The 14037-nt window shown below is 46.5% G+C and overlaps 2 protein-coding genes across 2 annotated transcripts in view; one reads left to right on the forward strand and one right to left on the reverse strand.

Annotated features, from left to right (window-relative positions):
• LOC127231843 (leukotriene A-4 hydrolase-like) overlaps nt 1–14037 on the forward strand; it is an 820404-nt gene that overhangs the window by 108831 nt on the left and 697536 nt on the right.
• Thsd4 (thrombospondin type 1 domain containing 4) overlaps nt 3236–14037 on the reverse strand; it is a 522646-nt gene continuing 511844 nt past the window's right edge. The window contains exons 13-18 of the mRNA XM_051197674.1: nt 13769–13973; nt 13079–13252; nt 12397–12570; nt 8485–8664; nt 6699–6843; nt 3236–3666 (exon numbers count right to left, since the gene is read on the reverse strand). Coding sequence (XP_051053631.1) covers nt 3524–3666; nt 6699–6843; nt 8485–8664; nt 12397–12570; nt 13079–13252; nt 13769–13973 — 1021 coding nt within the window. The 3' untranslated portion in view covers nt 3236–3523. The remainder of the gene's footprint in view (nt 3667–6698; nt 6844–8484; nt 8665–12396; nt 12571–13078; nt 13253–13768; nt 13974–14037) is intronic.

Raw genomic sequence — 14037 nt, forward strand, 5'->3', positions numbered from 1 at the left:
GCTTTTTGCATGTGGGTCTTGAGACTCGAGTCCCTCAGCACTCTGATTATTAAGCTAACTCACTAGTTCAAGGGCCATTGATATTTTGGTGCTTCCCCCCCATTTTCTTGACTCACTTTGATCTTAGTTGAAATTTTCCCTTCTCATCACTTTTCAACTATACAGTTATGCTTTTAATCCACAGGTGGCAACTTTAGCTGCTTGTCAGTGAACTGTTGAGAGCCAGCCTTTCTCTTCACTATGTATGTATGTATGCGTGCATGCTGTTGGCTCTCCAAGCTGAGGACTTCGGCCAGTTTTCTTCTAATGTTTTGTCTGGCAGGGATCAGAAGCTGGCCTCCGCCTGTGGGGCTGAGGGATCATTCACCCTGTTGTGATGCAGTCTCCTTTCATTTTGTTCCTCATATTTATATAGGAAAACTTAGTACCAACTCTAAGACAGCTATTAATAAAACAAGGAGACTGTCTTAGACAGGGGTTAGCAATATCTAGACTTCTCACACCACAAAACAAATTAAGCCAGCATCTCCCATTTTCCAGCCTTCTAGAAGGTGCTAGGTACAAATGCTTTTAAGGAGAGAGAGGGGTGGGCAAATAGATGATGTGAGGAGGGAAGACAAAACACAGAAATCTTGGGCTGACAGGAAAAGCAAAGGAGCAGTTGGGGTGGTTGTGAGAACTCCCTTCCCCAGCCACTGAGAGATGGATGGGTGAAGTACCCCCTGGCTTCTTACTAGGGTAAGCATGGTTTATGTGAAGGGAACTGCTCCCTCTAGCGGTGGGATAGCATATTTCCTGCAGGCCCTGAGAGGTAAACCGAAAGACTCCACAGGGGCTGAAAGGAAGGTTCTTTTTCCGGGGAGTGAAAGAAACAGCACACACTTTTAATTTGGAGCTTTGATGATTTTTGTTGAGAAAGGCTACACAGTAGCTTTAATTTACCTGACTGTTCCTTCAGAGCTGGGGATGTGGCCATCTGGCACACGGGGAGAATTTGTACTGAAATAAAAATTTCAATTCCACATCCGAGCCAATAAAGGGAGGGAATGTAGAGAGGCCCGAGAAGGAGATGGCAGATAAAGGATCATCTTCAGGGACCGGTGTCTCTTCCCTGGTGGTCCCGGGGTCCCCAACGCCCCTTTCCACACTATGGTAGGGAGAGAGCTATATAGGTAATGGAGCAAGCTTGGCCTCCTGTGACAAGGAGGTTACCTGACCCCATTCTAGAAATCTATAACCTTATTAAGGGGACTGAACTCCTGGGGACAGCTTTTTTTTTTTTTTTTTGGAAATATCCATTGAACTCAGGTAAGATGTTTTGTTTTGTTTTGTTTTTGCCTGAAGACCAGGGCCTGACCCCTTTGCTATGACCTACTCCCACTCTACAGTAGGATCATGTCCTTCCTAAAACTATGGGGTGACATCTGAGACACAGGATAGATAAAGCCATCATCATCCCAGCCCAGCTCTGAGAATTTGTGAGTTGGAAAGGCCAGCATGCTCGCTTTCCATAGAGAAGTTCTTTAGTTCCTGTGTCGCCCATTGTTGGGTGGCTTCAATTGCTAGAACATTTCCCTTCCCTGGAGCTAATGCCAGGCTTCATTTTAATACATGGGCCATGCATGCCTTATATTCTGACATGTACACAAACACCTTCCAAGGATTCCTTCAAATGACTGGCTTGTCCAGCAAGATCGGAAGATGGCTGCATAAAGGAAAAGTTACCTAGGACAAGCAAAAGCACACAGGGGGAGGGGTAAGGAGGCAACTGGTCAGAAACTGCTCCTGCAGGGGCTTCTCTTCCTGCTTAGCACAATAAGCATGGACTCTGCCAGGCTGTGGATCCACATGCCACATGAACATTAGGACATTAGGACATCACAGCAGAGCTGGTGATGACCATGGTGCCTGGCTTCCCAGATGGAGATAAGTTCTGGAAGCTACTCACATAAAGCCAAAGCCAGTGGATCCTGACAGAGTGAGTCAGACCAGACAGGTGACATGATTCCCATGGCTGTGAATGATTGCCACACTGGAAGGTACAGGTAATGAGCTTATGGAGGGACCCCATGCTAAGGGTGTATGCTTGCTTTATGAGGAACATGCCCAGGATCTGAAATAAGGGAAGTTCTATACATTTACAATTTTTAAGAAAAAGATCTTCTTAATTGTCTCCCCGCAACCCCTGGAGATGGTTCATTTTTTTCAATATGCACTGAATCCCTTCAGGCCTGGGGCCTCTGGAATTACAGTTGGGTGAAGTGAGTCATTGAAAATGGGGAGGACCTCAGCGCTCCTTCTCCCAGACCTGCATCATTAAAACCGATCTTGGTGGTTAAGTCTTGTGGAAGCAAGAGTCTAGAGTCACAGGGGATGGGTTGGGGAGGAATGTGAGACTACCAGAGAGAAACTCTTTAATCTACCCACAAGGGCCAAATAAGACTCCTCCTATTGAAACATGGAGATTTGCTGGGACTAGTGGCTTGGCTTTCCAGCAGGTGGTACGCCATGAAGAACCCAGGAGGGATGAGGGAACACGAGCTTGTGGGATTCGGGACTTTGTTCCAGCTGCAGAGTGGCCCAGAGACCACCTGGACACCTTCTCGCCCTCCCTGTGGCTTTCTTGTCTTGTGGGATGGTTCTGTTGAGGATGGAACTTAGCAAACACCACAGAGTCCTATCTGCAGGAGCTGTGACTGAGGGAACGGGAATAGGGGCACAGATATATTGAAAGAACTAAGGACTGTTGAGGCAGCACTTGTGGACAGAGGAAGGGCTTCAGAAGTGGGCTCTGTTCATAGAATACAACTCAGCTTCCTGGTCAGATAGGAAGCCCCGTTCATTCTTCAGGCTGTAGGTCTGTGGACAGGCCCCAGGCTGGTCACTGGAGGTGCTGTGAGGTGAGGCTATGCTCAACCACCTGAGGTAGGCACTCAGCCCTGCCACAGTTATCCCAGCTGAGCCTCAGTTTCCTTGATAGTAAAGTGGGAGCACGTATTCATCTCCTGCCTCCCATCCTGGGACACTGTGGCCTCCAGTGAGCTAATGTCTGCTGCGAGATACCTCTGTCCTGAGGCATCAGTCTGTTGTCATTAAGAATGGTGGTGACAGGCACAGCTGGACTGAGGCAACAGGGATATACAGGTCTCAGCAAGGCTTGTTGGTGATGTAGGATGGGGTGCTCTCCTCTCTTGACTTTACGAAGGAGTACGAGTTCTGGACATGCCAATAGAACCAGGAAGGAGGCTGTGCTTGGTCAGTGGTCCAGCTACTGACTTGGGCAATAGCAAGCCTGAAGCTGGGATGAGAGCTGTATGCATTTGACTGCTTGCTTTTCAGTAGGCACCATTAGCAGGTGACAGGTCCCAAGGAAGGGAGTCATCATGACAGAGCCATGGCTTTCTAACATCCTGGGTACCATGTGGTAGGTACCCTTTATGAAGGTGAGAGTGGGGACGGACTTCCCCTGGTAGAGCAGCAACCAGCCAGGTGTACTGCTTGCAGTCCCAGGAGAGCAGAAGTGTTATCGACTCCCCAGGAAGCCTGTGTGTCTGTTGGCCACGCGGGTGCAAGAGGCACAGCAGGCGGTCTTGTAGTAGTTGTAGACACAGAGGCGCGCCTGGACCACCACATTGCAGTTGTAGTACTTATCCTTGCAGTTTTCATCTACAGTGGAAGAGAACAGAAGAGATTCCTGAGCCCAAGAGGCAGCCAAGACCAGAGGGAAGAGAAAACGTGGGGGACACAGCGCTTCATCTGGGCCCTGCTTCTATCTATGTGTCTGTGCGAGCCTGAGTGAGCACGTGCAGAGCCCAGAGGAGGATGTCAGGGATGGGTTTTGTTAGGGCTCAGTAGAAGTGGGAAGGGGGTGAGAGGGGATAATGAGGGAGTGAAAATGACCCCCAAATATTATATATGTATATGAGCTTGTCAAAGAACAATAAAGAAAAAGACATATGAAAAATAAGTTAAAGAGCAATTGAGGAAGTTATCTGACTTTTTGGCTGCACACACACACACACACACACACACACACACGCACACACAGAGAGAGAAAGAGAGAGGAGAAGAAAAGAGTAGAGAGAAAAGAAGTATTTGTTCAAGAATATCCAAGGGGAGGGGGCATGCCTATAATCCCAGCACTTGGGAGGCTGAAGCAGGAGGACCAGTAGTCCAAGGTCAGCCAGGGCAGCACAGTGAGATGCTGTCTTAAAATAATAATAATAATAATAATAATAATAATAATGTAGCCATCATGATGAAGGGATAGGACAGGGATGATGAACGTCAAATTTGAAGATTTCTACCCATAAAGACGTAAGGAGACAGAAGAAAATGATCATAGAGGGTACCTATTTTTATGTCTTGTTAAAATGAGTTTAACTGGGTGCTGCTCATATGGACACAGGTATGGGGTTATTTACCAGAGCACAGGCAACTTAAAGTGGCTACACCACCTAAGAAGGTGACTCCTCCCCCAGCCACCATGAGCACCGATACACAGCTCCTTGGCTACTCATGGGTTAGGGCATCACTAGTCCTTCCTCCTTCACATAGTCTTCTGGCCATTGAGCCAGGACCTCATAGAAGGGCTGGTCAGCAAGCTTGTCTCCACCTCCCCAGAGCTGGGGTGACAGGCATGTGCCACTGTACCCAGTGTTCACGTGGGTGCAGGGATCCGAGTTCAGGTCCTCATGTTTGCACAGCAGCCACTTTTCCCACTGAGCCTTCTCCCCGGCCTGTGAATATTTCCTCACACTTGAGCTGTTTGTGATGGTGTCCTTAACCATGGCGTGGTATCTAATCTTAAGAAAATGTAGACACTACACATAGTTCCTGGCCACTTATTTGACACTGAGTCTATACATTCATTTTTATTATTGGGGAAGATGTCCTTGTAAATATGTAACTTATCCATTTTCCATTGGTAGATATTCATTCCCATTTTTTCCAGTTATAAATAATAATCTTTTAAGCATTTTTTTTAAATAAAAGTCTTCTTTCTGGGTTTTGAGATACATACAGCATTACTAGATGTGATGGTTGCCTTTCAAAGTATGTGCTTCCAAAGAAGTACAAATTTGTACTTCTCTTGGCAGAGCAGCAGAATTCCATTTTTTTTTTCCTTTTTGACAGGGGGATGGGAAGAAGACAGGGTCTCATGTAGCCTCAGCTGGCCCTGATACCGGAGGATGGCGTTGACCTCCTGATCCTCCTGCCTCCATCTCCCAGGTGTGTGCCACCATAGCTGGTTTATGCACCCCCAGATCAGCAGATGCTGTATGTTATCTATTAGTGGATGCAAAATGATCCCAGCGTGAGGCGGAACACACTGTCACGGTGTCTGCCACTGGGCTCCCTTTGCTGGACCAGCTGTCCTTTGTGCTGTGGACTCATGAAGTCCTCTCTATGCAATGGATCCAAAGCTTTACTGGTTCCTGTGTTGTAAGGATCTTCTCTGGCATGCACTCCTTTTTGGAACTTCCTATGTGGTGCCAGGTGATAAGCAGATAGCTGACATTTTAACGTTATTGGAATTCCAGCATTTTCCCTTGTGGTTTGTGCTCTGGGGTTTTCATTTAAGAAATTCTCCCCTACTCTTAGAGAAATTTGTTTTTCCTCTATCTTAAAATAAAGACAGAAGACGAAAAGGAAGGCAGAGGGTAAGAAAGAGGCATGAGAGCACACTTGAAGCATGTCATAGGAAAATGTGTTATAATTAGTAGGAAGGACTCTGCAGGCAGGAGGCTTCAGAATAAATATTGATAGAATTCCCATGAATGGATCATGCACGCAAGCTATTTTTTTTATTTGCCTTGGCAACACCACACAGTTGAAGTGATTTAAATTTGGATCGTCAATTGTTTCTTCTATTGCTCTTTACAAAGTACAACATCAAAAAGTAAAGTTGTCTCAGGCACACAGACATGGGTAATTAAAGATGGTGAAAACTGTCATGTCCTTGGAATTGACTGTGATAGTTTCAAAGCAAGGACTGTCTGCCATAACCATTGCATGTATTCTACAAACCATCTCTCAGGCAGTACATGCTTGCAAAAGATTTCTCACTAATAAGATATGAGAGGGGTTTTTGTTTCTAAAACAGGTCTGTATGTGTCCCTGGCTGGCTTTGAAGTTGATATGTAGGAGATGATGACCTTGATCTTCTGAGTCTCTTGCCTGTACCCTGGAGGGTTAGAATCACAGGCACTCACCACCACGCCTGGTTTCTATGGCACTGGGATCAAATCCAGGGCTTTGTGTATGGCAGACAAGTGTTCTGACATTGAGCCCCAGCCATGATTTTTCTTTAAAAAACATTATGGTTTGGTCTTCTAGATTTAGCTATGCTGTCTTTTCAAAGGGGGGGGCATTTCACTTCTAATATAAAATTGAATAAAGGGAAAGAAAGGGGTAACAAAATAGAATATATAAACAAAACTTTGATGACCTTTGATATGTCTCAAAATGACTCTGCCAAAGATAAAGCTGCTAACAATGTCCAGACCGGGAGCCCACATTATGAAACTCAGAGGACATCCCAGTGGGCTGTAGTCTTAAACTATGAAATTATAATATCCAAAGTACCACGAGGACCCTCCCCTCCACCCCCTGCTCATTGCCATGGCTGTCACAAGGCCACAGAGAGAACTTGACAGAGCTTCCTCTTTTCTCCCAGATGGGAGCTCCAAACTCACCAACTTCAGGGACACAGTCCTGAGGGTTACAAGATTCTCTCTCTTCTGGTTTTAACTGGGGGTCGCAGAGGCTACCTGGGGTCATGTCATCAGACAAACAGCGCACTTCCCGGACCCGGAATCCTCCCTGACAGCTTTTGGAGCACTGGGTAGCAAAAAAGAGGGAAAACATCAGGTTTCTCATCAGCCTGTAGGAATCCCACACCAGAGTGGAAGGTCAGGGGGAAATGTAAGCATCTCTAAAAGGGAAACTGAGCACTAAAAAGCACCTCCACATGCCTGCTGACCAGCACCCAGCAGCTCACGACCTTGTCCTGTCTGTCCTGACACTTCCTCTCCTTGTAGTGTTTTGAGGGAGTTCTGGACTCCCATCACAACTTCCATAATATTTTAATTTATAGCTCCAGAAAAGTACCATGTGATAGTTTATTACAAACCTATATATTAGCGATTTTCGTTGTGTGTGTGTATGTGTGTTTGGAGACAGGTTTTTTGGAACCTGTTCTGGAACTTGTTTTGTAGACTGGGCTGGCCTTGAATTCACAGAGAGCCTCCTACCTCTCCCTCTTGAGTGCTGGGATTAAAGGTATTCACCATCACCACCGAGCTACTATTTTTTTTTTAATTTTATGAATCTTATCAATTTTAAAAATAGTTTTTCTTTTCTTTAAAAATCAGGGTCAAGTTGGAGGGAAGTAGAGATAGACAGATTTTCAAGTGATAAATGAAAAGCATTATTTAAAAAAAAACTAAACAAAACGGGGCTGGAGAGATGGCTCAGAGGTTAAGAGCACTGGCTGCTCTTCCAGAGAACCCAGGTTCAATACCTAGTACCTACATGGCAGCTCATAACCATCTATAACTCCAGTCCCAGGAGACCTGATGGCCTCTTCTGTGGGTACTGCATGTAAGTGGTATACAGACATACATGTAGGCAAAACAACCATACATGTGAGATAAAAAAATAAGCAAAAATTAAAAAATAATAATAACAAAAATCTTAGGATCCATATCTCAGTTACACTTTGCAGTTGGTTGATAATTTTATGATCCTTAATCTAAACCCACAGATCTTACTTCCATTGTCTTATGCTTGTTTATTTTTAATTTTTAAAAATTACAACACTTTTTCTTCAAGACAGGGTCTCACTATATAGCCTTGACTGGCCTGGAACTCACTATATACACCAGGCTGTCCCTAAACTCCCAGAGATTGCCTACCTTTGCCTCGGGAGTGCTGGGATTAAAGGCATGTGCCACCACTGTGCCTAGCTCTCTACTTCAATTTTGAGATAGGATCTCTGACTGAATCTTAAGCTCAGTGTTCAGCTAGCCTGACTGGCCAGTGAGCCCCAGGGATCCTCCTGTCTCTCTCTCCCCAGTGCTGGGTTGCAGGTGTCTGCTGCTGTGCCTGCTTGCAGTGTAGCATGGTAAGCATCATCTCTGAGTCCCTTCAACAACCATTCTCTGCAGCAATGCTTATCTAGCTACAGCACAAGGACACCTGTATCCTCCTTGTTAAATGCACAGATTTCTTTGCCAGGAGCGGCCCAGAATTGGCCTTTTAAAACAAGACCCCCAGATATACCCTAAAGGTCAAGAATCACTGCATTATGAACACATCTGTGTAGAAACCCAGATCCTAAAGCTTCAGGGTTCCCCGACTGAATAGAGTCCCCTCACCGTGACTACCTAGAGTAGATTGATATGACAGGGGATCTATCGCCTCTTCTAGGGTTGGGACCAGGACCCTGCCTGGAGTCATCTGTGGATGACTGTGACTTACCATGCTCCATTCTGTGCTAAACCACTTAGCTCCACAAGGCTTGAGGTGGCAGGCCTGCTGGCTCGGGGGCCTCTCCAGGAAGGAACACTCATAAGGGTCTAGCACTTCAAAGGTGTCTGCATCCTTCCTAACACAGATCACTTCCCTCTGCTGTGTCCCACTGCCACACTCCACGGAACACTGGAGAAGAAACAGATGGGTGTCACGTGATGCAAAGGGGGAAGAAAACCACGTTCCTGGAGGGACATCTTCAATTCTTCCACTGAGGCAGATGAAAAAGACCAAGCAAGACAGAATATACAAGAATAGAAGTTGGCAAAGATGCTGGTAAAATCCATTGTTGATGAGGAATAGGGGCGGGAGAAATGGCCCAGTGGATACTAGTGAGAAGATGTGAGTTCAGACCCCCAGCATCCATGTCAAAGGCTGGCTGTGGCTTTTAGTGCTGGGAGGCAGAGACAAGGAGGACCCTGGAGGCTTGCTGCTGGTCAGCCAGGCTAGATAACTAGTAACTAGTGAACTCTAGGATTAGAGAGAGAACGCCTCAAAAAAAAAAAAAAAAAAAAAAAAAAAAAAAAGATGGAGGAGGAGACATTGACATTGGTCTGATTGGTCTGTCTGCTGGCCCCGACAATGTGCTGGTGCAACTGATACTTGACCTGAACTGCAGCCCTGCTTGTGGGACTACATCAGCACCAAGAGTCAGAGAAGATGGGCCAGGGCCTCAGTGGGTTCTCAAGGACATGGGGGGGGGGTCTGCAGGAATGGCAGCAGCCACACACTCATGGTGCCCTCTGCAGCACCCTGTCTTTTCCACTCCCCTACTGCATGTCTCCCTGGAGGGCGGTGCTGTACCCACTGCTCAGTTTTGATCTGGACTTAGACCTGCTTCCATCCGGTTTACTGTCTCATGTCTGCTGTCTGAGTGTGGGCTATAGACACAGATTCTTGGCACGTGGTTAGGGACAAAGGCATGGCACAGCTGCCAGGTGAACAATTAAAAGACTCAGAGAGAAGAGATCTAATTTTGACTACGTGTTTCCCCACTGCCAGCCATGGGTGACACCCCATGTGACCTGACCCTTAAGTTCTCTGTGACAGATAACCTTGGCTGTCAACTTGACACAACTTCAGCTGAAGCGTTGCCTCCATCAGATTAGCTTGTGGGCATTTTCTTGAGCATTAGTTCTTGAGCATCAGCACTGTGGGTGGTGCTATCTCTAGGCAGGTGGACCTGTGCCTGAGGGAGCCAGTAAGCGGCAGGCCTCTGAGGTTTCTGCCCTGACTTCCTTCAGTGATGGCCAGTTACCTAGATGCATGGGATGAAATGGACACTCTCCCTGCTAAGTTGGTTTTAGTCAGAGGTTATAGCCTCAGGAAGAGCAGGGTACCTTCTGACAGCCCAAGGAGAGTGTCATTGTCCTCTATGTACTGAGAAGGAAACAGACTCAGGAAGGTGAAATTACCTCCCCGAGTCAGGAGTCCCATGAGACTGGAGTTGACTTCAGTCACATAGCCATCCAACAGGGACTCTCATGAAAGCAGCACTGGAAGGACTTCAACCCATTCTCTCTTTTGAATTTTACAGATTTTTAATCAAAACATTAAAGAAAATAAAAGAGGAAAACATTTCCCCATGCTGTTTACATAAAAACAATTCATTGAAATAGTTGAGACTATATATATAATATATATTAATTATATTAATATTATTAATTATATCATTATATATTATATATTAATTATATTAATAATATTAATGAATATATAATTAATATATTAAATATATATTATGTATATATATTATATATTAAAGCAGGTGCCACATAGCTCAAGCTGGCCTTGAACTCCCCATGTAGATAAGGATGATCTTGAACTTCTCATATTTCTGCCTCTACTTCCAAGTCCTGGGATTACAGCATGTACAACATGCCTGATTTTATGTAGTGCTGAGGACTGAACCTAGGGCTTCATGCCTGTCAGTCAAATTCTCTGCCAACTGAAACACATCTCCAATATATATATATATATATATATATATATATATATATATATATATATATTATTGTATGTGTATGTGGGTTTTACCTGCATGTATATATGAGCACCACCTGAGTGCCTGACACCCACAGAACCAGAAGAGGGTGCCAGATCCCCTGGAACTGGAGTTAAGGATAGTTGTGATCTACCATGTGTGTATTAGGACTACAGCAGAGCAACAGTGCTCTTCCCTGGTGAGCCATCTCCCAAACATCCCTCCAGCCCAGGTTCTACATTTTCAAATTCTGTCATTGGCTACTGTATTATGTACATATAGAACACCCTAATTACCATTGTTACTTATATATATTCATATATTTGAGTATATGAATGTGAATATTCATGAATATATATATATATATATATTTGAGATAGCATCATGTGTAGATGAGACTGCCTCTTGAGTGTTGGGATTACAGGTGTATCACCATCCCTGACTTGATTGTTGTTATGGTTACAGGTGTGTCTCACTGTCCCTGACTATTGTTATAATTGTGATATTTTACTGGGTAATGACAAGTGATAACATTCTGAGGTCATGAGCATTCCTGTTGAAGAAGTATTTTTTTCTTTGGGTAATTTTTTTTTTTTTAAGTTTTAAAACTATATGTAGTCCTGGCTCTCCAGGAACTTACTCTGTAGACCAGGCTGTCCTCGAACTCACAGAGATCTGCCTGTCTCTGCCTCAGAATGCCAGGACTAAAGGTACATGCCACCATACCCAACTGATGATTACTTCCTTAAAACTGCCCCCAGGGTGGGGTGACAGGGGAAAAACAAATGGGAATTTTCTGCCTCCTGCCCTTTGCTGTCGGCATGCTTTCCAAAGGGCCCGTATCAGTTACAGCCAATTTGATCAAGCTGTTTTCAAAGCTACTTGAAAAAAAATTCTCCATGGAGCCAGAGTATGGATAATGTGTAAATCATGACCTTCCGCCAAAAAGGCCTTGGAGAATCAGCCAGCCGTGGGAGCCAGATGCTAAGTGGGCCAAGAACTCCAGGGAGGTGGTGGAATGGGTGGAGTACGGGCTGTGATGGGCCAGTCAGAGGGATGGCTCTCTGTACTCCTCAGGGGTTCATGTTCAATGTTGGACCGGGGAGGAAAAATTAGCTCATCAGTTTGTAAGTTACTTTAGCTTCTTTGTTGTTTGCTTTTTATAATGTACACTTACAGTCTGAAAACAAAAAAGTCTATGCGTATGATGTATGTGTATGTGTGCAGGCAAACATGTACCATGGTGCATGTGTAGAAGTCACACAAACTTGTATGTTGGCTCTCATATTCTACTTCAAGGCAGCATTTCTTGCGGTTCACTCTGTGCATTTCAGGCTGGCTGGCCTGCAAGCCTCCGGGAGTTCTTCTGTGTCCATCCCCTATCTCAACTGAGAGTCCTGCGGTCACAGGTGTGTGCCGCCATGTCCGGCTCTTACATGGGCTCTGGGGTGTCTAAAGCCAGGCCCTCATGCTTGTGCAGCACACACTTTACCTACTGAGCCACTCCTCAGGCCCCACCTCCAGATTGTTAAATGGTAGCTTCTGACGTTGTCAACTACTGACAAAACCAGCGTTAGTTATGGTAGCCATATGGTGTCGATGTGGCAGCAGCGGCCACCTGCTGCATTTACTATATGTCTGGCCCTTGACTACTCATGTTCATTCCCCGAGGCAGAGATACGTGTTTTGTTCACAGACGTAGCTCAAGTGCTTCAGTGAGCGCACACTAGATGCACCTGTTGGCTGGAGGCGGCGATAAGAACGTGGCAGCTCTCCTGGGTCATGACAGGCAGTGAGTAGCAGGGCCAGGTTCAGAGCTGGTTTCTAACCCTTCTGCTATGTTGTACAGACAGATGTACCCAGCTCTGGCCACTCACCTGACTCCAGCTGCCAGCAAACCACTCCACCTTGCCCGTGCAGGGCCCATTGTCACACGGTGTAGTCTCTGCTGGTCTGTTGTTCCCGCAACCTTCCAGAGGTAGGCTGCTGACATGGTTGGTCATGCACACCACCGAACGAGTCCTCACGCCAGCCCCACACTCGGCTGAGCACTGTCAGACAGAAGGAGGGCATGTGAGTGGGGCCCCTGCAGGTTCTGGGGATACTTCCAAACGATACCAAGGACTTACTGTCCCTCTAACTCTTTCCTCTGTAAATAGCTGACAACCTCTCTCACACATGACATACTTCCATGACAGGAAATATTACCTAGTACTTTTGCCTTCTATAGTTTTATTAACTCAAGGGTGCTGGAGAGATGGCTCAGCAGTGACTAACGCTCCAGCTGGGTATGGTGGCACATAGCCTTTAATCTGAACACTTGGGAGGTTGAGGTGAGGCAAGCCTGGTCTAGCTAGGCCAGCCTTGGCTACATAAAGAGACACTGTATCAAAACACCAAAAACAAAACAAACTAACCTCTTTGGTGGAATCTTATGAGGACAAATTAGACATTATCACCCTGGGAAGGAATCAACTGTGGGATTCTGAGCTACCAGTGTCTCTGGGTGGCTCTGGGAGAGCCTGTGACCCAGATGACCCCTGCCAGTGGCACACTCACCCTTTCACTCCATTCTGTCAGGAACCAGCTCTTGGCACAGGGCCCCATGTCACAGTTCTCAATGTCACTTGGCCGGAGTTTCATGTTGCACTCCTCGTCATCCACCACGTCTCCGATGTTGCTCACACACTTCACGTCTCGGGTCCGCTGCCCCACGCCACAGGGCACTGAGCACTAAAACACAGAGGGCTTCGGTGTCATGTCCTCATTCTTTGTCACCTGACCACAGCAGAAGATGTGAGAAGGACCCTGTTGTTGGGTCCCCTGCAATGCCTGTAACTCCTCAGGGAGGGAATGATCAAGGAAAACTCCATGGCCTACTCCTCTAAGAACTTTCTTGGATGGCATCTTGTTTACTGGCCTGCTTATGGCCCCAGCCTTTCCATCTCTGGGATGGCTGCACAACACTAGAAGGTGCTGGCTCTCCTAGCAGTTGCCAACCTTCTCTTAATACATGTGAGACACAAGGCAGGTGAAGTGTGCAGGCATAGGACTCTTACAGGATAACCCATGAGGCCAGACATAGGCCATGTACACTAGCCTGAACTCTACTGAGCTGTTGGCATGAAATATGTTTGCAAGCAGCTGTTCAGCAAATGTTCCCCACCTTAGCCATCACAGGTCCTAGCACAGGGAAGGGAGAGAGCAGGGTGGGGGGGTGGGGGTGGGGTGAAGGGGGAGGTCCTGTACCGAGGTCCAGTCGGTCCGAATCTGCCACTCGCTGCAGATCTTGAGCTGGCAGGTACTGGTGGTCTCAGGCTTCTCCAGGTGCTGGCAACGGTAGGGCTGTACTGTCAGGCTGCGGTTGGCGTACACCTGGCGGCACAGGACCTGTCGGTGCTGCATGCCCAGGCCACAGGTTTTGCTGCACTCAGACCACTCCCCGATGTCCCAGCTGGCTCATGGAATGGGTTGGGGGAGGTAAGAGGGGAGAAGACTGGTTAACAGGAATACATAGC

This window comes from Phodopus roborovskii, unplaced genomic scaffold, assembly GCF_943737965.1.
Source record: "Phodopus roborovskii unplaced genomic scaffold, PHOROB, whole genome shotgun sequence".
Lineage (NCBI taxonomy): Eukaryota > Metazoa > Chordata > Mammalia > Rodentia > Cricetidae > Phodopus > Phodopus roborovskii.